The 27,707-nt window shown below is 51.8% G+C and overlaps 2 protein-coding genes across 3 annotated transcripts; one reads left to right on the forward strand and one right to left on the reverse strand.

The window, feature by feature from the left end:
* Nucleotides 1-1,911: 1,911 nt before the first annotated feature.
* On the reverse strand, nucleotides 1,912-18,539 carry DCLRE1A (DNA cross-link repair 1A). Of its 2 annotated transcripts, none has more exons than XM_088481337.1 (10): nucleotides 18,413-18,539; nucleotides 11,440-11,853; nucleotides 7,861-9,138; nucleotides 6,531-6,664; nucleotides 6,094-6,212; nucleotides 4,776-4,919; nucleotides 3,456-3,601; nucleotides 3,215-3,369; nucleotides 2,597-2,738; nucleotides 1,912-2,402 (listed from the first exon to the last, which is right to left on the reverse strand). In XM_088481337.1, the coding sequence occupies exons 2-10, from the start codon at nucleotides 11,837-11,839 to the stop codon at nucleotides 2,239-2,241; spliced, it is 2,682 nt and encodes an 893-aa protein (XP_088337463.1). In that variant the 5' UTR covers nucleotides 11,840-11,853; nucleotides 18,413-18,539; the 3' UTR covers nucleotides 1,912-2,238. The 2 variants fall into 2 exon arrangements, with proteins under 2 accessions (XP_088337463.1, XP_088337462.1); XM_088481336.1 differs by having other exon boundaries at nucleotides 18,392-18,539.
* Nucleotides 18,540-18,799: 260 nt separating this feature from the next.
* On the forward strand, nucleotides 18,800-27,334 carry LOC148513801 (NHL repeat-containing protein 2-like). Its single transcript, XM_088481338.1, has 3 exons — nucleotides 18,800-19,272; nucleotides 22,561-22,713; nucleotides 26,778-27,334. Exons 1-3 carry the CDS (start codon nucleotides 19,110-19,112, stop codon nucleotides 27,323-27,325), a joined length of 864 nt encoding a protein of 287 aa, XP_088337464.1. The 5' UTR covers nucleotides 18,800-19,109; the 3' UTR covers nucleotides 27,326-27,334.
* The last annotated feature ends 373 nt before the right edge of the window (nucleotides 27,335-27,707 follow it).

Consider the following 27,707-nt stretch of genomic DNA (forward strand, 5'->3'; position numbering starts at 1 on the left):
GGTATAATCACTGCGCCTCTGTCTGAGTGACCAGCCTCAGTCACTGGGATGGGTATAATCACTGCACCTCTGTCTGAGTGACCAGCCTCAGTCACTGGGATGGGTATAATCACTGCACCTCTGTCTGAGTGACCAGCCTCAGTCACTGGGATGGGAATAATCACTGCACCTCTGTCTCAGGGACCAGCCTCAGTCACTGGGATGGGTATAATCACTGCACCTCTGCCTCAGTCACTGGGATGGGTATGACCATAACCAGTAACTAAAAATCTCATGTGTCCGGCTACCAACATGAGTCATAAGCGGGTTTATCCTTTATTAGGGCGCCTGATACCTTTCCGCTCACTCCCCCTCGTCACACACCCAGCTTTTGCCCTAACGATTCCCCCCTCTACCAACCTAAAGAACCTTTGGTCACCAACTAGGTGCATAGGACTCTGTCCTCCTATTATAATAAGAGCCATGTCCTTGGGGAACCTTTATTCTCGCTCTCCTTAGCTTTTACTGAAGTATCTCAGCACAAAGTTTGTTTTTTTAGCGGTCATCAGGTCTGTGATACGTTCATTCATCTACAACATAAACTTTCAAATAAAAATTTATTTCAAAGAGCCGGCAGAGAGTCAATTCCACAAATGCATAGGAAGGAATATGAAATGGAGTATGTTACATATTGCGTATACCAAGGCTTGACAAATTTTTCTAAAATCTAGGAGCCAGGATGAAAGTGTAGGAGCCAGACCACCATCCCCCCAAAAAATTACAGGAGTGAGTGAGGAGCACAGCTCTGTGTTATGCAACTGTTATACACACTATACTAGTCCACAAAATGGTCACCGATGAATGGATACAGTAAAATGGAGGCCCCCTCACGGCTCTGCACAGCTCCCCTGCTCCACCCTCCAGTAATAACAGACATTTCACATCTAATGGTGCCAGAAAGTACAACAAAACCCCCCTCCCCTCGTGGTCACACCATAGACCCTACTACCGGAGAGCTCTATGCAACTGGAGATAGGAGACTGTAGACAGCCGGGACGTACAGGAGGATCAGCGTAGACTGGGACAGACAGCAGGGATCAGAGCAGGCCAGGATGGAGAGGAGTTGTCAGTGCAGGCCGGGACGGACACAGGCACAGCAGTCACTGCAGGCGACACTCAGCACATGCACTCCTATGCATGATATGAACACCGCAATACTATAGGCACGAATCTCCACCATAGCTGATGAGGATCTGCTTCCTCCCTCACTGCAAAATCTAGTAGCCAGGCAGCAAAATCTGGGAATGGCGACCTGGCCCCCGGGATTTGTCGAGCGCTGGCGTATACACACATTATATTTTTTTATTTGTTTATTAACAGTTTCTTATATAGCGCAGCATATTCCGTTGTGCTTTACAATTGGAAACATTTATAGAACAAAACAGGGTAATAACAGACATACCTAGAGGTAAGAGGGCTTATATCACAGATTAAAAGGGGACCAGTTTACAGTAAGAAAACCCCCCTTACACTAGCACAGTGTTTGGTGCATTGGGCCAGGTAGGACCTATACAGACCACACTAGGACGGATCATCCTGAGGGCAGCTATGATGAGACAGATACTGCTCACCTCCCCACCTATTATATGCTGGGTAATCAGGACAACACTGGGCACACAGGAGGAGGGTATGGTTACCTCTCACAGGGACAGCGCCGGAGCCTTTAAAGCAGCACTGCCCTAGCCCCTGTCTCCATAACCCACCTTATCTGTATGTAGCCCAGACGTCAGGTAAGTTCCTAGTACAGGAGCTGACAAACCCCCCCAGAACATCTCACCTGGTAGACAGAAGTACGGACAAAACATAGGAGGAAAACACATATACAGCAAGTCTGGGAGTGCGGCCCTACAGCTAAAGGCAGAGAGGAGCATATCATTATGTAAAAGATTTTATTTTTACAATAAAAATCTTGTCATGGCCTAGAAAATTCCGGTCCACAATTTATTTACATATATTTAGCAACACGTAATTTCATTACAATTAAAAATGACGACACATTAGAGACTTGAGTGACACTCAGGCACTTATCCGCGTACCAGACACACATTCATGGGCTCCGTGCCGACAGGCGTGCTTGAATAAATAGAAGTTTAGGACATACATATATATATCATCCGGAAAAAAATAGCAGCGGATAGGAAAGTGCAGCATTGTACTGTAAAGTATATGGCAAAATATAAAATTATTATTATTATAATCTCATTTGCTCCTGATTTCCGAAAGCCATTCGGCAAAATATTTCTCCATGGCGGTGCGCGATTTCCAGTTGCCCATGTTGACGGTCGGGATGATCTTCTGAGGGTTTGCAAACTGGACAAAACGTTTCATCTCCAGGAAGCTGCTGTGCTCGCTGTAAGGGACACCTGAGAACAAGGCAGACCAGACACAGAGCCCATTCAGAGAGGACAAGCATGGGTACAGGCGCAGGAAATGTCACCCTACAACACCATTATAACACGTGGATGCAGGGACGGGGATAATTAGTGACAATACACTTCCAACCACCACCACAAATAACATCTTACACTAAAACCAAGTACGCAGACATTGCACGTACCATAAATGGTGACTTTCCCGCGGACGGTCGGCCGGATATCAGCCACCGAACTGCAGCTCTCAGAATATGTCCAGCCTGTAGGTTTAAAGGCCAAGACCCGGTCGTATTTTCCAGAGAACTTGTTGAGGTGGGCGTTAAGACCCTGCGGATGGACAGGACAATAGATGTGGTGGAGATTTTAACTAGGTCTCTCCCAAAGAGAACGTAGTATCTGTCCTTGTGGGAGCGCAGGTCTTTATTGTACATATTTATAACAGGAACATGCCGATAAAACAGGTAACAAATGAGAACTTTCAGGCATCTGTACTAAGTTGTGAGCATTTTTATAGCAAGAAGATTTATGGAAAGTGCTACTGAATGGACACAACACTATTAATCCTGACGCTCAATAGTGGGTGCCTATTATATGTGGCATTCGCTAAATGTTACAGAGCGCGCCATTTATTAATTTCTAATGCTTGCATTAGAGACTGAGGTTTTAGTTGGCATGCAAGTGCCCCCAGCTAGTCCGCATGCCCCTTGGTCCCTAAAAGTGTATGGAGCAGATGTAAAACTTGGAGGAGAGATCTCACAAAACGACCATATGGTCAGTCCGATACTATAGCTTTATGATGGTACCTTAAAGTTAACCTGCATCATGGGCAGGACGTGCAGGGCCGTACTGTGCCAGTCTGTAGTCACCAACGAGGAGACCTCAGCCGACTCCAGGCACTGCATGGTTTTATATTTGTCCTGAGACATGCACACTTTACAGCCCAGGACATCGGCGATCGCTGCGGAGGAGGAAAGGTCACCATCAATAGGATTATAGAAATACACTGCAGAGGGGAAGAGTAGGCCGCCCATAGCGCTATATTACCCAGGAAGACTCTCTCCTTCCCAATAGAGTAAGTCCCACAGACAATCAGGGTGCGCGGATACAGCGCCATCGTCTGGAACGCAGCGTTCACAGCGAACTGCACGGCCTCCTGCTGCGGGGGAAAGGTGTACTCTGGGCTGCAGTACCTGCAGGAGAGGTGGAGGATACACAGTATATAGAGGCGGGAGAGGAGACCATGTAGGTTACAGAATCATCAACTTGTATTAGATACATCATAGAGCAAATGCATAGAAAAAATTAAAATAAAAAAATAAAAAGTTTGCCAAATTGTTACCCTCGAATGTATTAACTTGAAACTACTGCATAGCCATTAGCGGATGGCATGGTCTACCACGCAGTTCAGTAAGAGTACAGCGATAGAGGGGTCCTCTCTGATAAGTCAAAAGACCCCCAGAGGAAACCTGACTGCTGAGCGAGACTCATGAAGACACAGCGGAACTGCACACACAGGGCCTGATTCAGAGCCGCTCGTAAGCGGCCGCTCGTTCGCTCCGAGCGATGTTCGCACATCTGCGCATGCGTATGGGTCGTAATGCGCATGCACCAACCAGTCATTGCGGTCGGAAATCGTGCGCTCGTAAAACAGCGAGGGCCTGCTGAGTGACAGAATGAGGCGTTTGTGGGTGGTAACAGGGGAAGGTGCTTGAAAACGGGGAGTGGAGATCAGGCGTGCCAAACTGTCAAAACGGGTGTTTAATGGGTGTGCATAATTAACAAAGCAGCGTCATCTACCACGTCACTTGGTTGTCTTTTAGCCTGAACTGCTCGCAGTTATTGCGGTAGGAAAATCCTACCACAAGAATTGCGAGCAGTTCAGACGCCTTTCGATGTACTCAATTAATCTACTAAATAGCGGGGATTACGTATCATGCGAGCGGCCAAGGGGCATCTTTACAAAATAGCGAGCGCATGTTTCGGACGCTCGCTCAAACAGAGGAGTCAACAGACCGCAAAGAGCGAGCGCTCAATTAAAATAGCCGGCCCCTATTTCTGAACGAGCGTCCGCAAATAGCGTCCGGCTCTGAATCAGGCCCACAGTTAGGAGCATGGGAATCTCCCACACAATACTGCACCCTTTAGAGGAGACAGGAAGGGACAGAAGAGATAACTACCTAGCTATGGAGAGTTATTACCACGGTTATAACACGCGATCTCTCCAGGATAACCAGGCCGATGGCCGGAGTACAGTTTGACGGCATCAATGAGCATAGACTAGAAAGGATAAATAAGCAGGAGGAGAGAACACTAAATAGTTACCCAGCTACTAAAGACGGCCAGGATGCACAGAACAGAGCTTACGTGGTGTCCAGGTACAGGGTGTGGATCTTCTGACCAATCAGAGCAGGATACCGCTCCATGGAGGGCTCTGCGCGGAAGTCTCCCGTGTGCAGCACCTTTGTCCCATTGGGGAGGATGAAGAGCAGCAGGACAGCCCCAGGGCAGCTGTAGATATGGAAACAGGAGAGTAGTCACAAATGACCGGCGGCACAATGTTACACAGCAGAGAGAAGGAAACCTTTCTAAACAAAAAGGGGAAAAGCAAATGCAATAGGTAATCTATGAAAGCGGAGCCAAAAGCTGCAAAGATGTGGCAGGCGATCATTCCCCATCAGAGATGTAAGATGAGGGCCCCTAACTTTTAGAGGCTTACCAGGAGCAGAAGTATCCTAAGCTTGGCTCGGCCTAAAATACCCCAGTGGAATTGTGTAACCCAGAAGATGAAACCTCTGGGAATCGGGAGGAGACACACACACACACACACACACACACACACACACACACACACAGTGAGGGGATGTGCTGTACATTAGCTGTTTCTACACATCTCACAGGGAGTGTCACACATTGTAACAGCTGCCATGGATACTGCAGAAATGGCCTTAGGAAGGACAGTATTGCAATGTAAGGGATCGAGTCTACAGGAAGTTAAACATTTATATACTTCAGTGTCACTAAAATGACTACAAGCATCACATACAATCAGCGCACCATGGACAGAACACAGACGCTTCTTGTTCCGTTCTCCTTTGTCAATGTTCCGCCAAACCTACGCCCAACATCCCTGTTTAGGTCCGTAGGGATATTCCTTCCCACGCATGGGGCATCCCTGCTATATTTCCATAGCCAGAGTACAGACCAAGGGCAACGAGTGGGCCCTGCTGCATACAATTACAGTGTCTGGAGGCCTCACATGTCCCGTGTGTAGCAGAAGTTTAGCAATTTAATCTGGGTCTGTGTGGTCTTTGCACCAGACAGACTACTTATCAAGGGTCCCCATCTGCCATGCACAAACAGAATATTGTAGGAAACGTGCTGGTGATAAGCTGCTTAGAGGAAGTTGTGTGTACAGCCTATATGATCCAGATACTGTGCCCCCCTCACATAGGATCCAGATACTGTGCCCCCAACACAAAGCGATAGGATGCAGATACTGTGCCCCCTCACATAGTGATAGGATGCAGATACTGTGCCCACCTCACATAGTGATAGGATGCAGATACTGTGCCCACCTCACATAGTGATAGGATGCAGATACTGTGCCCCCCTCACATAGTGATAGGATGCAGATACTGTGCCCCCCTCACATAGGGAATAAACATTCTGAAAGGCTACGTACTGATTCGCATCCAACAGGATCACTTTGATATTGTTCACTATACACTCCGTGTTCATGGGCAGCGTATTAATGAACGGCTTCTCCACTCGCAGTTTACTCTCCACCAGGTTCCCCGTGATCTGAAAGAGAGAAGAGCGGTGAGCACAGGGTACAGCCACCGCCAGGTCTGCGACAGCCGCATGCGCGGAGATCCTATACACGTTCCATTATATACAGATATGACGCGAGTACCACAGTGCGCCACCTGCCCATCCCTCCTCCATCTAACAAGCAGCAGGCGGATCCCACACACCCACATCTCCTGCACTGTATATTTATTACGGTTCATTGCTCTCACCATCCTGACTGTAGAAACCAGAACAGGATTAGAGTGATGATACACACACAAATCATAGGATTACACTACAAAGAAAAGGCTGCATTCCGGTTTCCTTTACCTTGCTGCAATAGATGGGGAAGCGGAACTTCTTTGTGAGACCCCCGTAGTGATCGGAGTGGAAGTGGGTGAGGAAGTACGCAGCACAACCTTCTATGGCGCCATACTGGAAAGCGTCCACTACAAAGCCGGTCCCTACAGGAGGAACAGAGGGAGGAAAGACGATCATCTCACCGGTAATATGCGGTATATAGAGACACGACACATGGACAATGCTGCAGAGGATTTATCTGAAGACTTCTAGCTACACAACAGCACATGGAACAGTAGAGAAACAGAACATACTGTATGTGTTAGAGAGTGTTCATCTGCTTAATGCAACCAAGTACTATAGTACAGCCCAGAGCAGAACAGCTGGGCAACTCCTCCCTGCCATAGGGTTGAACAGGAGTACTGTAAACCAGGGTTTCCCAAACTAGGTCCCTCCAGGATTTAAGTAAATCCATGCTTGTGCACAGATAGTATGACTGAGGGGTTAATCAAGTCACTTGTGCTTAAAACCTGGACTGTTATTGTGCCCTGAAGACGGAGTTTGGGAACCATTGGTGTATACCTTTATGCCAACAAGGGAATTTTACGCTGGCATAATGCTTACATACACATCTATAGATTTCCGCTTATTATACATTTATAGAGATTAAATTAAAAATAATAAAGTCCATCTTCTTGTGAATGAGTGACAGAAACGGCATTTTATCCATAGAGTTATCACAGTAGGTAGTGTGAAAGATTGTCACCTTAATGCTCATGGATGCAACAAAAATCAGCAAAAATACACAATTAAGAGAGGAGAAAACGCCACACACACAGGACAGCGGCCATTTCATAGGCTAAACCAGTGTTGCAAAACTCGCTCCTCAAGCCCCCTAACAGACCAGGTTTTCAGAATAGCCATGCTTGAGCACAGGTGGTTAAATCAAAATGATTAAAGAAACCTGTGGTCAAGCACAGAAATCATTAAATCCTGGACTGCTTGGGAGCACGAGGATAGAGTTTTGGAAACACCTGGCTAAACCCTGAGCAGTCAAACAAGAAAAAGGGAAATGTGTCTGCACTCTACCAGATTTGTTATGTCAAGACCCCAAATTGTTATACGTTAATTATTTCTTAGTTATGGGGGTGCTGCCCTATTCCAACCAAATTTAATGAAATGTAGAAAGAGAAAACTAGGGGTTGTGCACTCCTGGGCGCACAGATCAAAATATCTTATACAATAAAATGTAAACCCTGAGCAGACAGGCTGCATGGTCAGGAATACAGCCTGGCTGTCCTTATTGTGTGTAGTGGACAGATACACCCCAGCTCTTCTAACAACTGTGACATCACCTCACCTGGTATCTTCTTGTAGAAGGGACACTGCTTCTTTCCTTTACCCTCCTCCACGGTGGAGTCTTGCCGGAATCTCTTCCCCCACCTGTTCTGGGTTCCTGCGGCTGCCGAGACCTCTTTGGTGTGATCAGCGAGGAATCCGGTGTCTCCCACGGACCCCTGAGCCTTCCGTTTCCTGATCGGCTTCTGGGGGACAATGGCATTTGGGCTCTGGCTCTTCAAAGGCACCTTCACCTCCGCTTTTTCCACCGCCTTAGACTTGGGTTTCAGACCAAAGAACACTCCAATGTCCATTTGCTTCATGGCCTTTGAGGAGGCAGTACCGGAGGCCGACATCACTTGAGAACTTTGCGTCGATGTTTCCTCTGCCTGAGCTGCAGGCTGCCCGCTGCTTGCTGTGAGTTGATGCTGCGTTTGCTCACACGTGTGGATTCCCTCTCCTTCCTCACTGATCACTGGAGCCAGGGAGAGCCCTTCAGTCTGGGTGGAGAAATCCAGATAAACGTCGTCAAACTGCTCATAAATCCAGCACTCAGGATCAAGCTGTGTTAAGTCCCATCCCCTGGGCTCTGATCCAGGTGTACTACATTCAGACCAATTACCCTCCTCAGGGCACTCTGCAGCCTGATCATTAGCCCAGGTGCCGCCCCCAATAACCTGTGCAACTTCACTGCTTGCAGCACTTACATCATGGCGCTTATTTGCCTGTTTCGGGGGAGTTTTTACAGTTTTATTTAGAATATTATTGCGGCAGTTGTACGTGTCCAGCAACCTCCTGCTGACGTTATTTTCCGAGCTGGCGGATAATTTCCTGGGGATCGGACTCTTTTCTGAGCCGTTATCTTCATCACTGAACAGTTCCTGGTCGCTGACAAGTGGGGAATAGGAGATTGTGCGATCACCGTCCCTCTGTGACGGGCGCACAGACCTCTCGCAGCTCGGGGAACTGCGGATGGGGCTCTCCTGGGATGAGCCAGCGGAGTTTTCAGCCCTTTTGGAAGGTGACGAGAGCCAGGCATCAAGCGATGTCCATTTTACTGAGTCCTGAGAGCTGGCGGGGGACCGAGATTTGGGGGTCGTATTGATTTTAAGGAATGCAGATGAGCTACGGCCTTGTCTTTTGTTATTTGGTATGTCCGATTCCCCAGCTTCAGATGAGGGACAATCTGGGGGTGAAAACGGGGACTGATCGCCAGCTCTGCTGTGTGCGAGCAGGAAGTGAGAGAACCTCTTGTAGTGTGAAGCGATGGTTGACGAGCACCTCATCCCATCGGGACATTCTGCGGAGGAAACAACATTCAGTAATTGGTGTCGCAACATTTACCATAATAACGGAATCGTGTTTAGGGACGGCTCAGAGGAGCGTATAACAGGAATATACGCTCACTGCGTTCGCCAACTGATCTGAAAATCATACAAGCGTTCGATCGATATCCCATTGCCAGCACGCCTCTGTTATTTGAGAGGAAGTGTAATCTGAGGCTGAGCCCCGACCACGGGAAAGCCATGCACGTCCATCATCTGGCGTACTGGTGCGAGAAGCGCTATGAACAGCAGGGGGACAACGTGACCATGATCCGACACGCAGATTACGAATGTTGTGGGATGTAGTTAAGATGTTGGCAATGACAAAGGGGACAGCGTTATGTCTGACGACATGGCAGTAATGCCATTTATAGAATTGTAACCGATTCAGCTTTAGAGCTTTAAACATGACGGTAAAGCACCAAATGTTAGGTTTTAAAGCCGACGTGGTTACAATGCCATACTACCATGTTGGCATGCCGTGTTTGACATAAGACTGCCACCTTCTCATTGTTGACATTCTGACTGTCGATAAGGTGAACCGATACCAATGTTTTTTCTCCCCTGTGGAACACTGCACCTGTGGTGCATATGTGCTTCTGCCGATAGACCATGGCAGTGTGTGTATCTGAAGACTCTGACTATCCTCATTTGGAGCTCCCAATGATTAAGTTGGTGTTACAATGGTGCTTTGTGACACCCCGCCCCCCACATACAGAGGTACAGAGTAATGAATGGGATGCACACCATTCAAACCTCCATTCTTATGCCCTGTATCTCTCTCTGGGGCACATTTATCAAAGATCATTTGAGGTGTTTTCGGGGGTTTACCTCAAATACTTAGTATCCCCTGAATGTATGAAGGAGGGACCGCAGCAGGTATCTCCGATACCTGCTGTGATCCCTCCATTGCCGCCGGCAGCCGCCTCCCCCATAGGTTTCTATGGGGGATGCGAAGCTGCCAAATGTATCAATATCGGGAATGCTTTGCATTCCCGATATTGACCCCAGCAGCTAACGCCATCTGCAGATAGCGTTAGCCGCTGTGTCCTATGGTCACTTACCGCATATGAGCCGGCGGAGGGATCTCCCAGATCCCTCCGCCGGGAATCAGCGCCGCTCATGTGCAGTCCGCGTGACTGCGCATGCGCAGCAGCCCGGAATGCGCTCCGGCCACATCGCAGGGACGGGCTCTTTTCGGAGCCCGTCTCCCTGCATGTGCCGGGTCATACATTCGGCCGGTATGATCGCATTTTGCAATGCGATCATGGGCGATACTGCATGCCCTGATCGCATTGCAAAATGCGATCATTAATAAATGGGCCCCTCTCTCTCTCTCTCTCTCCACCACCCCAATTTCTCTTTCTTCCGCCCCCTCTCTTCCCCTTTGTCTTTCTCTCCCTTCACCATTGCCTCTTTGATGAGTCTCTGAGCGTCTGGTCTGAGCCACAGTCAAGATGTTGGCCTACACCTACTATGACCGATTACCCCGTGGTCGGCAAAATGTTGCCGCATTGATGGCAGTTGGAGCTGTGAGGCCGGGAATGCTACAGATTTGCTGGCTCTTGATTGAGGGCCTGATTCAGCAATGCACGCAGGTTCACTGCTGATCGCAGATTCGTCCGGCATTCCAGGAATCGGGGGGCGTGTCCGCCCCGTGTTCCGGGAGTTACCAGCCCAGCACACTGCGTTGATCAACGCATATCCTGTCCTGGTAAGCCCCGGAAAACGGGCAAGCTGAGTAAGCTGAAGGCTTACTTAGCTGGCCGGAGGCCCAGGGCCGTCCACCATCGCGACCATTGACCACAGATGGACGCGATGGTGATACCAGCCTGCGACCTTCGTCGCAGTGCTGGGATCGCTGATGCATTCGGGGGTATTATACAGGGGGTGTCATACACCGCCTGCTGCATTTGCATTATTGCAAGGATCGCAACTGCAAAGCTGCCTGCGTACATACAGTATATGTCTGCATTCAGCTTTGAAATGCGATCCTTGCTGAATCAGGTCCTGAGTCGCAACTCGCCGTTTCTTTGTGGGGTTGCTCTTAATTTTGCAACAAAACAGCCACTTACTTAATGGGAGGAGCAATTTATAACAGTATGGAAGATATAATTGGGAAGAAGATAACAAGCTACAAATCATACACAGGCTGTAGCATGCAAAACACAGACTCAATTTGTTGTATGAATTACAAAGTATCAGAGCAGCAGAATAAGTGATGTGACAGCCAGGGGGAGCGATAGGACTGTGACCAATCAGACAGACTCTTATACCTGTTTGTGTGGCTGCAGCAGTGTCCAAACATTCGCTCACGTGCCATCGAGGCGTCTGTACCAAGAGTATAGAGAAGGGCATCTGGCAGCTGGGGCAGTGCCCGCTGTGCCTGGCTTGTGGAGTTGTGGGGTCCGGTTGTCTTATCGGGGTGGTCAGCACTTCCCCTTGAGAGGCTGCTCCGTGTTTTGCTGGTTTATTTTGCTCATGCACTGGGCTCGGTAAAGCGTCACTTTTCTTTCTCTTCCTGGTAATTTTAGTCTTCCCCGATGCGCCTGTTCTCCCGTCTCCCCTTCTCTTTCCCTGTCCCTTGGCTTTTCTCTCCTCCTCCCCATGTCTGTCTGCACATCTTCTTTTCCTGTTGGATTTGTAACCCCAAATATCATCCTCCTGGTCGGACATTTTTTTTTTTTATCCTAAAATATGAGAGGCGAAAAAAATACTTTGTTATAAATAAGAGCACATGAAAAGTTGATATTGGCCCTCATTCAGAGGCGGTCGCAAGAAGCGAGCGCACGTTTTGAATGAGGGCGGCCTTTTTTTTCTGTGCGGCCTCCTGGTTGCTAGCTAAGCTGTGGGTTACCACCCAAAGCTTAGCGACAGACCAGGTTGATGGTCGTGATGGTCAAGACCATCGCGACCATCGGGGCTTGCGACCAGACCCTAAGGTTGGGTCTCGGCAACCGCAAGCCCCAGGGAGCTTCCTGCTCTGATCGAGCAGGAAGCTCCCCACTGACATCACTGCTGATGTCACTGCGGCCGCCCACCAAACGGCAGGCGTTCTTTAAGGAACGCCTCCGTTTGTGAAACCACCCCCCCGGCCCGCCTACAAAACGGGTTGAGCTGTCGATCAACATCGACAGCCGCCCCTTTTGTAGAGAGCTCCGGAACGAGAGAATTTCTCTCTCGCTCCTGGGCTTGCGCACGCAATTAACTAGCAGAAATTACGTGCAATACAGTAGAATGCTGGGGGTGCAAATTGGGCTGCCAGGGGTGCCCAGGTAGAGAACTGAACTGGTCTAGAGCAGGGCTCGACAAATCCCGGGGACCAGATTTTACAGGGAGGGAAGAAGCAGATTTTGGTGCCTGGCGACCAGATTTTACAGGGAGGGAAGAAGCAGATTTATCAGCCCCAGCGGAGATTATTGCAGTGGGAATTACATGCACAGTGTGCCAGCCCAGTGATCGCAGTTTTAATCGGGTCCTGTTACCTGTAGGACCTGCTGGCGTTGCGGCGGCGGCAGCGTCTCCCCGACCAATCACCGTGCGGTGTCTAGCAAGCCAATCACCGCGCGGTGTCACCCCTGCTAATAGTCTTCTCCATGGCACCTGTATACGGGCAGGTGTATTGTCGGTGGTGTCGGGCCCATCTAGCAGCCGGTGCTCCTTCAGCACGAAGGAGGCAGGGAAGGTGGACACTGCAGCGAGGAGGGGGCTGCAACAGTGACCCCGCCGGGGCTCCCAGCAAAAGCAAGGAGGTAATCACTACCTCATGTAACAGCTGCATACTGTAACACTTTTGATCCTGTCATTTTTTTTTTGGGGGGGGGGTAGTCTGGCTCCTACACTTTTGCCCTGACTCCTGGATTTTAGAAAAATTTGTCGAGCCCTGGTCCAGAGCTAATGGGATCCCCAGAACAATCCAGTCCTGATCTGCAGCCCGGGTGTGGATTAACAGATAGACAGTAAAAAGGTCACCAATGTCTAGATAGACACCAGGGGCGGGATGCAGCAAGCCGAGAAACGCAATAAAACCCCGAAAATGCGGGTTCGACCGCATTTCTCATATGCACCAAGCCCCGTAGTGCGCTTGGTTGCGGTGGGTAACGTCATCTTCCTGATGGCGTTACCCATAGAAGCCTATGGGAGATTGCTGAGAGATCCCTCCCAGCACCCCCTGCAGCCCTTCCACCGCAAAGGGCTGCTGTTACCGACAGAGCGGTCCTTTGTTACCAACGCCGGCATGCATGCAATGACCGGTGGAATGTATCACTAGTCCGATACGTCTTGCATCCCTCCCCAGATGTTAGATAGTCAATACGTCGACTGGGACAAAATGTTGAATGGGACAAAAGGTGAACAGGTACAAATGGTCGACACAAAATTGGGTGACATGTTTTGTAGGGTTTTTTTGTAGCCCTAATCTTCACCCTAACCCTCCCTCCTCGTGCCTAACCTCAGGGGCACCCGGAGGAGGGGGGGGGGGAGCAGGTACAAATTACCCGGGCCCAGGCCTGCTGGAGGGGCCTGGGTCCAGCACTGCCCCTCTCCTTTCTAAATCACCGCAGGTCTGCACACGCTGCTGTGTGCTGGGCTGCAGTGTGAGACAGTCTCCTATGCCTGATCGCACCCCCCATTGGCTGTGCACCAGACTGAGGGGCTCACAGCACCCCCCTCCCAGCGCCGCAATGTTTTTTTCCTGTGTTTTTTTCCTAAGGGAGCGTGGCCACGACTCCCTCGATTAGGCCATGCCCCCTGTCACCCAAGCCCGTCGCAGCTCTTGGCGGCCCTGCCTAACCCTCCCTCCTGGTGCCTAACCCTCCCTCCTGGTACCTAACCCTCCCTCCTGGTGCCTAACCCTAACCCTCCCTCCTGGTGCCTAACCCTCCCTCCTGGTGCCCAACCTCTAACCCTCCCTCCTGATGCCTAACCCTAACCCTCCCTCCTGGTGCCTAACCCTCCCTCCTGGTGCCCAACCCTAACCCTCCCTCCCGGTGCCCAACCCTAACCCTCCGTCCTGGTGCCTAACCCTAACCCTCCCTCCTGGTGCCTAACCCTCCCTCCTGGTGCCCAACCTCTAACCCTCCCTCCTGGTGCCCAACCCTAACCCTCCCTCCTGGTGCCTAACCCTAACCCTCCCTCCTGGTGCCTAACCCCTAACCCTCCCTCCTGGTGCCTAACCCCTAACCCTTCCTCCTGGTGCCTAACCCCTAACCCTTCCTCCTGCTGCCTAACCCCTAACTCTCCCTCCTGGTGCCTAACCCCTAACCCTCCCTCCTGGTGTCTAACCCCTAACCCTCACTCCTGGTATCCTAACCCTCCCTCCTGGTGCCTAACCCTAACCCTCCCTCCTGGTGCCCAACCCTAACCCTCCCTCCTGGTGCCTAACCCTTCCCCCTGGTGCCCAACCCTAACCCTCCCTCCTGGTGCCTAACCCTAACCCTCCCTCCTGGTACCTAACCCCTAACCCTTCCTCCTGGTGCCTAATCCTAACCCTCCCTCCTGGTGCCTAACCCTAACCGTCCCTCCTGGTGCCTAACCCTTCCCCCTGGTGCCCAACCCTAACCCTCCCTCCTGGTGCCTAACCCCTAACCCTTCCTCCTGGTGCCTAACCCTCCCTCCTGGTGCCTAAACCCTAACCCTTCCTCCTGGTGCCTAATCCTACCCTTCCTCCTGGTGCCTAACTCTAGCTGTCCCTTCTGGTGCCTAACCCTAACCCTCCCTCCCGATGCCTAACCCTTCCTCCTGGTGCCTAATCCTAACCCTCCCTCCTGGTGCCTAACCCTTCCCCCTGGTGCCTAACCCCTAACCCTTCCTCCTGGTGCCTAATCCTAACCCTCCCTCCTGGTGCCCAACCCTAACCCTCCCTCCTGGTGCCTAACCCCTAACCCTTCCTCCTGGTGCCTAACCCCTAACCCTCCCTTCTGGTGCCTAACCCTTCCCCCTGGTGCCTAACCCCTCCCTCCTGGTGCCTAACCCCTCCCTCCTGGTGCCTAACCCCTAACCCTCCCTCCTGGTACCTAACCCCTAACCCTTCCTCCTGGTGCCTAATCCTAACCCTCCCTCCTGGTGCCTAACCCTAACCGTCCCTCCTGGTGCCTAACCCTTCCCCCTGGTGCCCAACCCTAACCCTCCCTCCTGGTGCCTAACCCCTAACCCTTCCTCCTGGTGCCTAACCCTCCCTCCTGGTGCCTAAACCCTAACCCTTCCTCCTGGTGCCTAATCCTACCCTTCCTCCTGGTGCCTAACTCTAGCTGTCCCTTCTGGTGCCTAACCCTAACCCTCCCTCCCGATGCCTAACCCTTCCTCCTGGTGCCTAATCCTAACCCTCCCTCCTGGTGCCTAACCCTTCCCCCTGGTGCCTAACCCCTAACCCTTCCTCCTGGTGCCTAATCCTAACCCTCCCTCCTGGTGCCCAACCCTAACCCTCCCTCCTGGTGCCTAACCCCTAACCCTTCCTCCTGGTGCCTAACCCCTAACCCTCCCTTCTGGTGCCTAACCCTTCCCCCTGGTGCCTAACCCCTCCCTCCTGGTGCCTAACCCCTAACCCCTCCCTCCTGGTGCCTAACCCCTAACCCTCCCTCCTGATACCTAACCCTCCCTCCTGGTGCCTAACCCTTCCCCCTGGTGCCCAACCCTAACCCTCCCTCCTGGTGCCTAACCCCTAACCCTTCCTCCTGGTGCCTAACCCTCCCTCCTGGTGCCTAACCCCTAACCCTTCCTCCTGGTGCCTAACTCTAGCTGTCCCTTCTGGTGCCTAACCCTAACCCTCCCTCCTGGTGCCTAACCCCTAACCCTTCCTCCTGGTGCCTAACCCTTCCCCCTGGTGCCCAACCCTAACCTTCCCTCCTGGTGCCTAACCCTAAACCTCCCTCCTGGTACCTAACCCCTAACCCTTCCTCCTGGTGCCTAATCCTAACCCTCCCTCCTGGTGCCTAACCCTAACCGTCCCTCCTGGTGCCTAACCCTTCCCCCTGGTGCCCAACCCTAACCCTCCCTCCTGGTGCCTAACCCCTAACCCTTCCTCCTGGTGCCTAACCCTCCCTCCTGGTGCCTAACCCCTAACCCTTCCTCCTGGTGCCTAATCCTACCCTTCCTCCTGGTGCCTAACTCTAGCTGTCCCTTCTGGTGCCTAACCCTAACCCTCCCTCCCGATGCCTAACCCTTCCTCCTGGTGCCTAATCCTAACCCTCCCTCCTGGTGCCTAACCCTTCCTCCCTGGTGCCTAACCCCTAACCCTTCCTCCTGGTGCCTAATCCTAACCCTCCCTCCTGGTGCCCAACCCTAACCCTCCCTCCTGGTGCCTAACCCCTAACCCTTCCTCCTGGTGCCTAACCCTCCCTTCTGGTGCCTAACCCTCCCACCTGGTGCCTAACCCCTAACCCTCCCTCCTGATACCTAACCCTCCCTCCTGGTGCCTAACCCTTCCCCCTGGTGCCCAACCCTAACCCTCCCTCCTGGTGCCTAACCCCTAACCCTTCCTCCTGGTGCCTAACCCTCCCTCCTGGTGCCTAACCCCTAACCCTTCCTCCTGGTGCCTAATCCTACCCTTCCTCCTGGTGCCTAACTCTAGCTGTCCCTTCTGGTGCCTAACCCTAACCCTCCCTCCTGGTGCCTAACCCCTAACCCTTCCTCCTGGTGCCTAACCCTCCCTCCTGGTGCCTAACCCCTAACCCTTCCTCCTGGTGCCTAATCCTACCCTTCCTCCTGGTGCCTAACTCTAGCTGTCCCTTCTGGTGCCCAACCCTAACCCTCCCTCCTGGTGCCTAACCCCTAACCCTTCCTCCTGGTGCCTAACCCTTCCCCCTGGTGCCCAACCCTAACCCTCCCTCCTGGTGCCTAACCCTAACCCTCCTGGTACCTAACCCCTAACCCTTCCTCCTGGTGCCTAATCCTAACCCTCCCTCCTGGTGCCTAACCCTAACCGTCCCTCCTGGTGCCTAACCCTTCCCCCTGGTGCCCAACCCTAACCCTCCCTCCTGGTGCCTAACCCCTAACCCTTCCTCCTGGTGCCTAACCCTCCCTCCTGGTGCCTAACCCCTAACCCTTCCTCCTGGTGCCTAATCCTACCCTTCCTCCTGGTGCCTAACTCTAGCTGTCCCTTCTGGTGCCTAACCCTAACCCTCCCTCCCGATGCCTAACCCTTCCTCCTGGTGCCTAATCCTAACCCTCCCTCCTGGTGCCTAACCCTTCCCCCTGGTGCCTAACCCCTAACCCTTCCTCCTGGTGCCTAATCCTAACCCTCCCTCCTGGTGCCCAACCCTAACCCTCCCTCCTGGTGCCTAACCCCTAACCCTTCCTCCTGGTGCCTAACCCCTAACCCTCCCTTCTGGTGCCTAACCCTCCCACCTGGTGCCTAACCCCTAACCCCTCCCTCCTGATGCCTAACCCCTAACCCTCCCTCCTGATACCTAACCCTCCCTCCTGGTGCCTAACCCTTCCCCCTGGTGCCCAACCCTAACCCTCAATCCTGGTGCCTAACCCCTAACCCTTCCTCCTGGTGCCTAACCCTCCCTCCTGGTGCCTAACCCCTAACCCTTCCTCCTGGTGCCTAATCCTACCCTTCCTCCTGGTGCCTAACTCTAGCTGTCCCTTCTGGTGCCTAACCCTAACCCTCCCTCCCGATGCCTAACCCTTCCTCCTGGTGCCTAATCCTAACCCTCCCTCCTGGTGCCTAACCCTTCCCCCTGGTGCCTAACCCCTAACCCTTCCTCCTGGTGCCTAATCCTAACCCTCCCTCCTGGTGCCTAACCCCTAACCCTCCCTCCTGGTGCCTAACCCCTAACCCTCCCTTCTGGTGCCTAACCCTCCCACCTGGTGCCTAACCCCTCCCTCCTGGTGCCTAACCCCTAACCCCTCCCTCCTGGTGCCTAACCCCTAACCCCTCCCTCCTGGTGCCTAACCCCTAACCCTCCCTCCTGATACCTAACCCTCCCTCCTGGTGCCTAACCCCTAACCGCTCCCTCCTGGTGCCTAACCCTCCCTCCTGGTGCCTAACCCCTAACCCTCCCTCCTGGTACCTAACCCTAACCGTCGAGGTAAGTGCCCAACCCTATAAGAAATCATGTTAACATTTTTTTTGTGCCGACCTTTTGACCCTGACGACCATTTGTACCTGTCGACCTATTGCCTGTCTAACATCTGGTGTCTATCTAGACACTATCTATAGTTCGGAACCCCTTCAGCCCAGTTCCCTGGAGAAGTGGGAAAAGCAGAAGGAGCGCTGTCAGTCACCTGTCAGTGTTATTACATTACCAGCATTCCCATAGGCCGGAGCTCGGTGCTGGGACCGCTGTCAGGTGCTACTGTCCCTGGGCCCCGCCCCCGTGCGGGTGACAGCAAGCTCTTCCACGGACAGCCCCGGTCCCCTTCCCGCGCCTCCGCCGGCACAGCCTGCCCATTGGCCGCAGCACTTTTCGCATTCTGCCTCCCCGGCACGGGAGACGGCTGATATAATACACCGTCATACCGGTAACACCAGCGGACGTGACACGACTGATTATTTACTCTCCGGTTCGTCATAACGTCTGGGAATAATATTTAGCCCGGTGAAAATGGCGAATCTGTCGGGGCGAATGCACAGCGTTATCTATGAGGTAAACACCGGGGTTAAGCAGGGGCTGCACTTTCCGCACAATACAGATGGATGTGGGGCTGTTTGTCTTAGAAAAATATTCTCATTGGTGATAACGTTCGCGTCAGAATGAGAATAATTGTGCGGAGAATCGCTGTCGGGCCTTTGCCTCGGGCTGTGTGAGAGGCCTCATACTGTGCAGTGTTAGAGCTCGCCCCCTCAGATATATCACCCGTTGATGCTTTTACGACCTAAATGTGATGTAATAGTCCCGATTCATATGTGTGAGAGTTTCTGTTAGGAGGGACTGGCGGCGAATGTGCGACTCGCTTTGTGGAGCTGAGTGAGGCCGCCTGCTGCAGTTCAGGGTGGAGCAAGATGGCGTCCTGTAACCTGCAGTCTCTGCTGCTGCTGCAGAGCCCACTGGAGGGCGCCCTGCTGGAGGCTCTGAGCCGGGAGGATAAGGAGAGGCTGGTACTGGAATACCTGGGGACGGTGAATGGCCGGGCTGCGGAGCTCACAGCCCCCGAGTTCTCCCCAGGTACTGAGCCCAGCACATGGCCACCCCCAATACTATCTGTCATCTGCTGCTGTGTGAGGCTCTGCTGCTGTATGGGGATCTGGTTCTGTGTGATGCTCTGCTGCTGTATGGAGATCTGGTTCTGTATGAGGCTCTGCTGTTGTATGGGGATCTGGTTCTGTATGAGGCTCTGCTGCTGTATGGGGATCTGGTTCTGTGTGATGCTCTGCTGCTGTATGGGGATCTGGTTCTGTGTGATGCTCTGCTGCTGTATGGGGATCTGGTTCTGTGTGATGCTCTGCTGCTGTATGGGGATCTGGTTCTGTGTAAGGCTCTGCTGCTGTATGAGGCTCTGGTTCTGTATGAGGCTCTGCTGCTGTATGGGGATCTGGTTCTGTGTGATGCTCTGCCGCTGTATGGGGATCTGGTTCTGTGTGATGTTCTGCCGCTGTATGGGGATCTGGTTCTGTGTGAGGCTCTGCCGCTGTATGGGGATCTGGTTCTGTGTGAGGCTCTGCCGCTGTATGGGGATCTGGTTCTGTGTGAGGCTCTGCCGCTGTATGGGGATCTGGTTCTGTGTGAGGCTCTGCCGCTGTATGGGGATCTGGTTCTGTGTGAGGCTCTGCCGCTGTATGGGGATCTGGTTCTGTGTGAGGCTCTGCCGCTGTATGGGGATCTGGTTCTGTGTGAGGCTCTGCCGCTGTATGGGGATTTGGTTCTGTGTGAGGCTCTGCCGCTGTATGGGGATCTGGTTCTGTGTGAGGCTCTGCCGCTGTATGGGGATCTGGTTCAGTGTGAGGTTCTGCTGCTGTATGAGGCTCTACGTGCTGCGCAGCGACGTGTCCTCATACATTCTTGTTGCAGTCGTGTCAAATGGCCCCTCTTGGAGCGCCAGGTCCTGTGCTACTATGGTAGCGATGTGTATATCTGTGTGCAACCGAGTCTCTAAGGGGCCCATTTATCAAAGATCATTTGAGGTAAATTCCCCGAAAACACCTGTTTTCGGGGGTTTACCTCAAATACTTAGTATACCCCGAATGTATGAAGGAGGGACCGCAGCAAGCATCTCTGATACCTGCTGCGATCCCTCCATTGCCGCCGGCAGCCGCCTCCCCCATAGGTTTCTATGGGGGATGCGATGCTGCCAAATGTATCAATATCGGGAATGCTTCACATTCCCGATATTGACCCCAACAGCTAACGCCATCTGCAGATAGCGTTAGCCGCTGTGTCCTATGGGCACTTTTACCGCATTTGAGCCGGCGGAGGGATCTTCCAGATCCCTCCGCCGGCAATGGGCGCTGCTCTTGTGCTGTCCGCGGGACTGCGCATGCGCAGCAGTCCGGAATGCGCTCCGGCCACATCGCAGGGACGGGCTCTTTTCGGAGCCCGTATCCGTGCATGTGCCGGGTCATACATTCGGCCGGTATGATCGCATTTTGCAATGCGATCATGGGCGATACTGCATGCCCGCAATGCGATCCTTAATAAATGGGCCCCTAAATCTGTATGCGATGCAGCGACCGCAGCTTTTTTCCACGCCGAGTTCTGTTGTTGCTTCGTATACAGACTCGGTCACACACAGATATACAAGTACCACATATCACATTAATCATCGCTGTCTGTTGGTGCGTCCTAGTACATTGCGACTAAGATGCATTTTCGGGCGAAAAAGACACCCTGTGCTTCCAGAGTCGCATGGGACCTGGCGGCTCACTCGCGCCAGGCATTGCACGCCACATGGCGTATTCAGGCTACCTGTATGAGGACACATCTGTATGAGGCTCTGCAATGCATGTTGTTTTGCTCTGATGTCCTGCCTAATGGCAGACCTTTCACATATTTGGCTGTATTGCTCCAGCTGTTCCACTTCTACACAATAAATCTGCCGCCTCCCGCAGTGGAAATAGACATCAACATTCACCATATTGGATGTGGCACCGTATGTGATATTTACTGATTACATACAATGCTGATCTGCCTCGACCACCTCGGAAGCGGATACTGACCACCAGAGGATGGGAGAGAGCAGGAAACATGACACTTCTTCACATTTATTTTATTACCAGTTATTTATGTAGCAGAGGTTTTCAGTCACTGCACCAGGGGAGCTTACAATCTATGTTCTGGCTAGTCATCATTCTAACACCCTGCACCTGTCACAACCCGTGCAGTTCCTCTTTCCCTACTTTGGTGCTTCTAGCACACTCAGCTGATGCAACAAACTGCTGAGATTCAGCAGTTTGTTTGCTAGAAGCACCAGAGCAGAGTAACCCCCTCCCTCTCCCCCAGACAGGAAGGAGGTACTGCACGGGTTTTAACAAGTGCAGGGTGCTAGAATGAAAACTCTGGGCCTGATTCAGAGCCACTCGCTCTGAATCAGGGCCGGGCTTTTTTTTTGGTGCGGCCTCTTGGCCGCTCGCATAGCTGTGGGTGACCACCCACACCCCACAGCTATTGCAAGCAGCCAGGATGATGGTCGCGATGGTCAAGACCATCGCGACCATCAGGCTTGCGACGAGACCCTTGTGATAGGGTCTCGTTCATTGCGAGCCCCAGAGAGCTTTCGGCTCTAACAGAGCCAGAAGCTCTCCACTGACATCACTCGTGATGTCAGTGGGGCCGCCCCCAAACGGCAAGCGTTCCCTCGGGAACGCCTCCGTTTGGGCGGCCACCCACACCAAAGGGGGCGAGGTGTCACTCAACATTGACAGGTCGCCCCCTTTGGTGCAAGACCCGGAGTGATGGATTGCCTGTCGCTAGCCGGGTCTCGCGCATGCGCACGATGGAGCCGGCTCCGTCGTGCGCATGAGCTGTGGGCCACCATCGACCCGGTTGCGAGTACTCGGCGCTTGCGACCGGTTCTGAATCAGGTCCTTTGTTCCCTATCGCATGTATACATATTACGATGAATTTTTGTCTTTATTATTGTGGGAGAACATACAGACTCTACACAGGTAGGACCATGGTTGGAATCAAGCTCATGACTGTGGGGCAGCAAAGCTAACCATTGCACCACCATTCTATTCACTTTATCATGCACATGTACGCTAACTTTACCCCGAATCCCAGACCAGGCAGCCCCCTTACAGACAGCCGGGGGCACAAAATAGCCGAGAGGATACAAATATGGAGGAACCGGTTCTAATGCTCTGGTCCTTGCTCCAAATGTACTCTAAAATAAAGGCCCCGTAGACAAATATTAGATACATGTTATTTATAAAGGATGAATATACTAATCTGTGACATAACTAATTCTCTGCTTGTTGTTATTACGTATAGATTAAGTTGGCGTTTGTCCCTTTGCAGGGTTAGAATGGCTGAACACGGAAGGCCCCATCTCTCTACACGGAGATCTATGTGGAAAAGTTATACTGCTGGACTTCTTCACGTACTGTTGTATAAACTGTATGCACATTCTGCCTGACCTGCATGCTCTGGAGCAGCGATACTCTGATACAGGTAATGTCTCCAGGCACTCTGTCATGTGTGTGTCCTGCCATAGTGACTCCGCGTGGTAATGCGTATAAGGTGCGGGGAGGTAACGCTGGTTGTGCTGCTGAAGGCGGATGGTTGTTCTTCCCCCAGATTTGCAGAGACTCTGGACCTCATTCAGTCGGTCGTTGCGGCCGCACGGTCGTAAGGGAAAAGGGGCCGGATATGCAAATGAAGCACTCGCAAGTTGTGTCGTTAAGATGGGATTGTTAGCTGGACGAGCGAGGGGAGGATGTGGCCGTAAGACTAAATCACGCCCCCTTCTCGTTCACAATACACGTCATCTCCGGGCATATAAGGATTAATCTGAACCATCGGAGCTGGTCGTAGAGCTTAAGGCTGACCATACCCTCTCTTAAGCACTACGATCAAGTCAGTGTAAAATCCTCCCATGTCACGTGTGCCATGACGCTACTTAGTTAATTATGCACTCCCATAAAACGCCATTCGCATAGTCAGGCACGCCTGCGTTCTGATCTCCACTCCCCCGTTCACAAGCACCTTCTCCTGTTACCACCCACAAACGCCTCCATCTGTCACTCAAACTAACGACCTGGCTGTGTTCAAGGAGAGAGAAATTTCTGATCGTAACAGCTAGTTTGCGCACGTGCATTGCGAATTTTACGCATGCGCAGTTTAGCGAACATCGGCTGCGTACGGCCGTGCGGCCGCAACGACCGACTCTGAATGAGGTCCTCTGCGTGGCCTCCTGCTGCTGGTTCTTAATGATGACCGATCCCCACAACTGTGAGAGTAGTGCCACCGGCTCACCAGGAAACAGAAAGCCCCCCCAGTACTAACACCTAGGCACTTACCGCATCACTTCATTGTTCTATTACGGCTACAGCTGTCTCTCCCCATAGCCCAGTATGTCTAGTCCATTGGAACAAAAGGCTCAAACTGTCCAAATTGAGCCATCCTAAAAATGAGTTCACCAGAATTGTTTTATATAACGATAATATATCTGTTTTGTGACCCGCTCTGCATTATAGGGATGGCTTCTGACTTAGGCCCTGATTCAGAGCCGGACGCTCTGACCAGAGCGCTCGCTCTGAATCAGGGCCCACCTCCATTAATATGGAGCGTCCTCCTGGACGCTCGTATAGCTGTGGGTCACCACCCACAGCATATACGAGCGTGCAGGATGATGGTCGCGATGGTCTTGACCATCGCGACCATCGAAACTGCGAGCCGGAGCCTGCAGTTGAGTTTTTCAACCGCAAGGCCAGGAGTGATTTTGGCTCTATCAGAGCCAAAATCACTCCCACTGACATCACTAGTGATGTCAGTGGGGCCGGCTTCAGACGGTAGGCGTTCCCTTGGGAACGCCTCCGTCTGGCAGGCACGCCCCCGGCACGCCCACCAAAGGGGGCGTGCTGTCAGTCACCATCGACAGCACGCCCCCTTTGATGAGACACTCCGAGCGAAGGAAAGTCCTTTGCTCATCGTGTCTCGCGCATGCGCACGACGGAGCTCCCTCCGTCGTGCGCATGCGCAGTGCGGACCATCGACCCACTTGCGAGCGGGTCTGAATGAGGGCCTTACTGCGGTTAGCAGCCATCGATGGTTTTGCCACCGATGTCAGAGATCTGATTCTCCACCATCAATGGCAGGCGCTCAGCTATGTTTTGTTTTGTTTTTTCCCCCTGGGCCAGGTTAATTAGCCCTGTACCCAGGTGCATCACTTAGCTGCCACCCTCTTACCTGATTGGCCCTCTACCTCCCTGTGATGCACAGCACGGATGTCAATTAATGGTTTCCTGTCGTTGTTTTACTGCCTTCGATGTAAAACACAGATGGTTAATGGCCATTCCTGCGGCATCAGCCCCACTGTGTTCAATAATGTTCCTGCCATGTTGTGTCTTCTGGCTTCTCTATGCTCAGGACACTTCTACAAAGCCACATTTTGTTCTATTTGTGGCGCATTCTACACAGTGAGTGTAAAGTATGTGTTTACCATATATAGGCTAGTAATAGCATTGACCTGTGTTCTCAATATTGCCACCATGTGGTGGAAACTGCTAACTGCACACAAGTGATACGTGACTGTCTTAAACTAGTGTGTATCATGCCTCTGATTATATTGCTATAGTTAAAATGTAGTTTATGTTTGCTGAAGCATGATGAGAGGAGTGTGATGCTCCCTACTCCAGCAGTCAGGTTAAATCTGCTCCCATTACTTATCGCCTCAAACGTTGAATTTTACTGTCTTTTCACATATCTAATTATATCCCCTTTCACAGTCCTCACATAACCTCACTCATTGGACCTGATTCAGAGTTGGGAATAGAGTGAGATATCTCTCTCAACTGTGAACCTGAACAAACCATATTGCAATGCAAGGGGTGTAAATACATAAAAAAGATTTACATGTGGGGTAAATACTGGCTGATTTTGCATGTAGCCCACAAATACTGCACAGCTTTATTCTTACACTGCACTTTAGGTGTCAGTTTGGAAACACTCCTCCCAAATCTAAATCTCTATAAATGTGGGTGCTTGTCTCTCAGTGGCTATTGTGTCCCTTTTATATAGCTCGAGTCGGGAGAGCCTGGACATGTTAGTGGTGCACGGTCTCTTTATTTCTGTAACACGCAGTACTTAAGAAGTGTTTATTTAAGGTGCCTACACACTCAGCGATATTTTACACGTGCCCGATTCCAACGCATCAAGACGACAAATCGTGTAAAATATGCCCAAATTGTGAGTGCCCACTCACGATCGCGATGCACGTACCCGCAGGTCGCACATCGCATCTTCAAATCCGCCGTGCTGTAGGGCAGATCTGACAATCTCAGTCACGATGCACTGGAATAGTTAGGAGGCACGATAGATCGTTTGTCACATTGGACAGTATTTAACACCAAATCGTGCCCACGACTGCCGGGGAGCTGCTGGGGAGAGTTCAAGGAGAAATCGGACACAATGTTGGATTGTGAGCACATCGCCAAGTGTGAAGGCACTTTACTCTTCTACAAAGCCCAGTATAACCGCACAGAACTCTGGGCCTAATTCAGACCCGCTCGCGAGTGCTGAGCGCTCGCAAGTGGGTCGATGTTGCCCAAGTGCGCATGCGCACGACGGAGGCCGCTCCGTCGTGCGCATGCGCGAGACCCGGATAGCGACGGGGAAGCCGTCGCTCCAGTTCTCGCTCCAAAGGGGGCGTGCTGTCGATGGTGAGTGACAGCACGCCCCCTTTGGTGGGCGTGCCGGGGGGCGTGGCTGCCCAGACGGAGGCATTCCCATGGGAACGCCTACCGTCTGGGTCCGGCCCCACTGACATCACTAGTGATGTCAGTGGGAGCGTTTTTGGCTCTGATAGAGCCAAAATCACTCCAGGGCTTGCGGAAGACGAGACCCTACCACAAGGGTCTCGTCGCAAGCCCGACGGTCACGATGGTCTTGACCACCGCGACCATCTTTTTGGACGCTCGCATAAGCTGTGGGTGGTCACCCACAGCTTTGCGAGCGGCCAGGAGGCCGCTCCAATTTCAGCTAGGACGGCTCTGATTCAGAGCGAGCACTCTTGTCAGAGCGTCCGACTCTGAATCAGGCCCTCTATTTTTTCCATTAATGTCAAATATTACTTTGTCCTCTTCTGTATTAGATCAACTTATTATAGAAATAATTGTGGTCCCTATGTTTAACATACACATAGGTACAATATGAAAATCTGCCCACCTCCACAGATGTACTATATATTCACTTTTAATATTTGGAGGTAGAGAGCTATGTGTAACGGTTTTATTGGTAAACTCCTATTGCTGAAACCCCCCTGTATGACCGTTGACTAAACATAAGCTCTAAGCTTTATTCGTGATGGAAATGTCACCGTAAAGCCAGCACCGTGATCAAAGCTTTTTTTTATTGCTTTCTAATAAAACCAAGTACTGGAGTGACTGCCCTGTATCTAACCCTGTTTCCAGGAGTGACTGCCCTGTATCTAACCCTGTTTCCTAGAGTGACTGCCCTGTATCTAACCCTGTTTCCAGGAGTGACTGCCCTGTATCTAACCCTGTTTCCTATTTCAGATGGTCTTGTAATTATTGGAGTGCACTCAGCGAAATTTCCAAATGAACGGGTTTTGGATAATATCAAGAGTGCCGTTGTGAGATACAACATCAGCCACCCCGTGGTGAATGACGCCGACGCTACCTTATGGCAGGAGCTGCAGGTCTCATGCTGGCCCACACTGGTCCTGCTCGGCCCCCAGGGAAACCTCCTGTTCTCTCTGGTCGGGGAGGGGCACAGAGAGAACCTATTCCTCTTTACTTCCATGGCATTAAAGTTCTTCAAAGAGAGAAATGAAATAAAGTCTGGCCAAATTCCACGGCGACTCTACAAGGACTCGCTCCCTGAATCTCCGCTCCTTTTCCCTGGTAAGGTGGCGGTAGACGTGGCCGCTGACAGGCTCGTTGTTGCTGATACGGGGCATCACCGGATTCTAGTCATGACCAAAGATGGCAGAGTAATTCACACTGTTGGAGGTAAGACCCCAAAGTTGATCTGTGCTCATGGCTCACTTACATCTGTAAAAGACAGTTCAAGCACCCCTGGTGTCCCTTGTAGTTGGTCTTAAAGCTCTGGATGCTAGTGACACATTGACCTGTTAACAGCTCACGTGCAGGCAACTGTTTTTGCGGAATGCAGCCTATCTACTTGCTAGGAGCCAGTGACATTACTGAGAACGCAGCCTATCTTTTCACTACGAACCAGTGACATCACCGAGAGGGCAGCCTGTCCGTTCACTAGAAGTCAGTGACATCACTGAGAATGCAGCCTATCCAGTCACTAGGAGCCAGTGACATCACTGAGTATGCAGCCTATCCATTCACTAGGAGCCAGTGACATCACTAAGACACAAACACCTAGCAGGACATTGCTAGGTCGTGTTCCTGCACATTCCTATGAATATAATAGGTTTGGCCAAGGACTTAAAAAGAAAACAGTCATTAGTTTGC

The sequence above is a fragment of the Taudactylus pleione genome, unplaced genomic scaffold, assembly GCF_031769625.1.
Source record: "Taudactylus pleione unplaced genomic scaffold, aTauple2 ptg000269l, whole genome shotgun sequence".
Taxonomy (NCBI): Eukaryota; Metazoa; Chordata; class Amphibia; order Anura; family Myobatrachidae; genus Taudactylus; species Taudactylus pleione.

Bases quoted from the DNA above. Each gene is read 5' to 3' on its own strand.
- DCLRE1A (XM_088481337.1), bottom strand. From the start codon at position 11,839: ATGTCCGACCAGGAGGATGATATTTGGGGTTACAAATCCAACAGGAAA. The intron at 3,370-3,455 runs GTAATATAGCGC...CCTCCTCCGCAG, and splicing joins GAAGGAGAGAGTCTTCCTGG to CGATCGCCGATGTCCTGGGC. The intron at 2,403-2,596 runs GTACGTGCAATG...CCTTGTTCTCAG, and splicing joins CGGGAAAGTCACCATTTATG to GTGTCCCTTACAGCGAGCAC.
- LOC148513801 (XM_088481338.1), top strand. From the start codon at position 19,110: ATGGCGTCCTGTAACCTGCAGTCTCTGCTGCTGCTGCAGAGCCCACTG. The intron at 19,273-22,560 runs GTACTGAGCCCA...GTCCCTTTGCAG, and splicing joins AGCCCCCGAGTTCTCCCCAG to GGTTAGAATGGCTGAACACG. The intron at 22,714-26,777 runs GTAATGTCTCCA...TTCCTATTTCAG, and splicing joins GCAGCGATACTCTGATACAG to ATGGTCTTGTAATTATTGGA.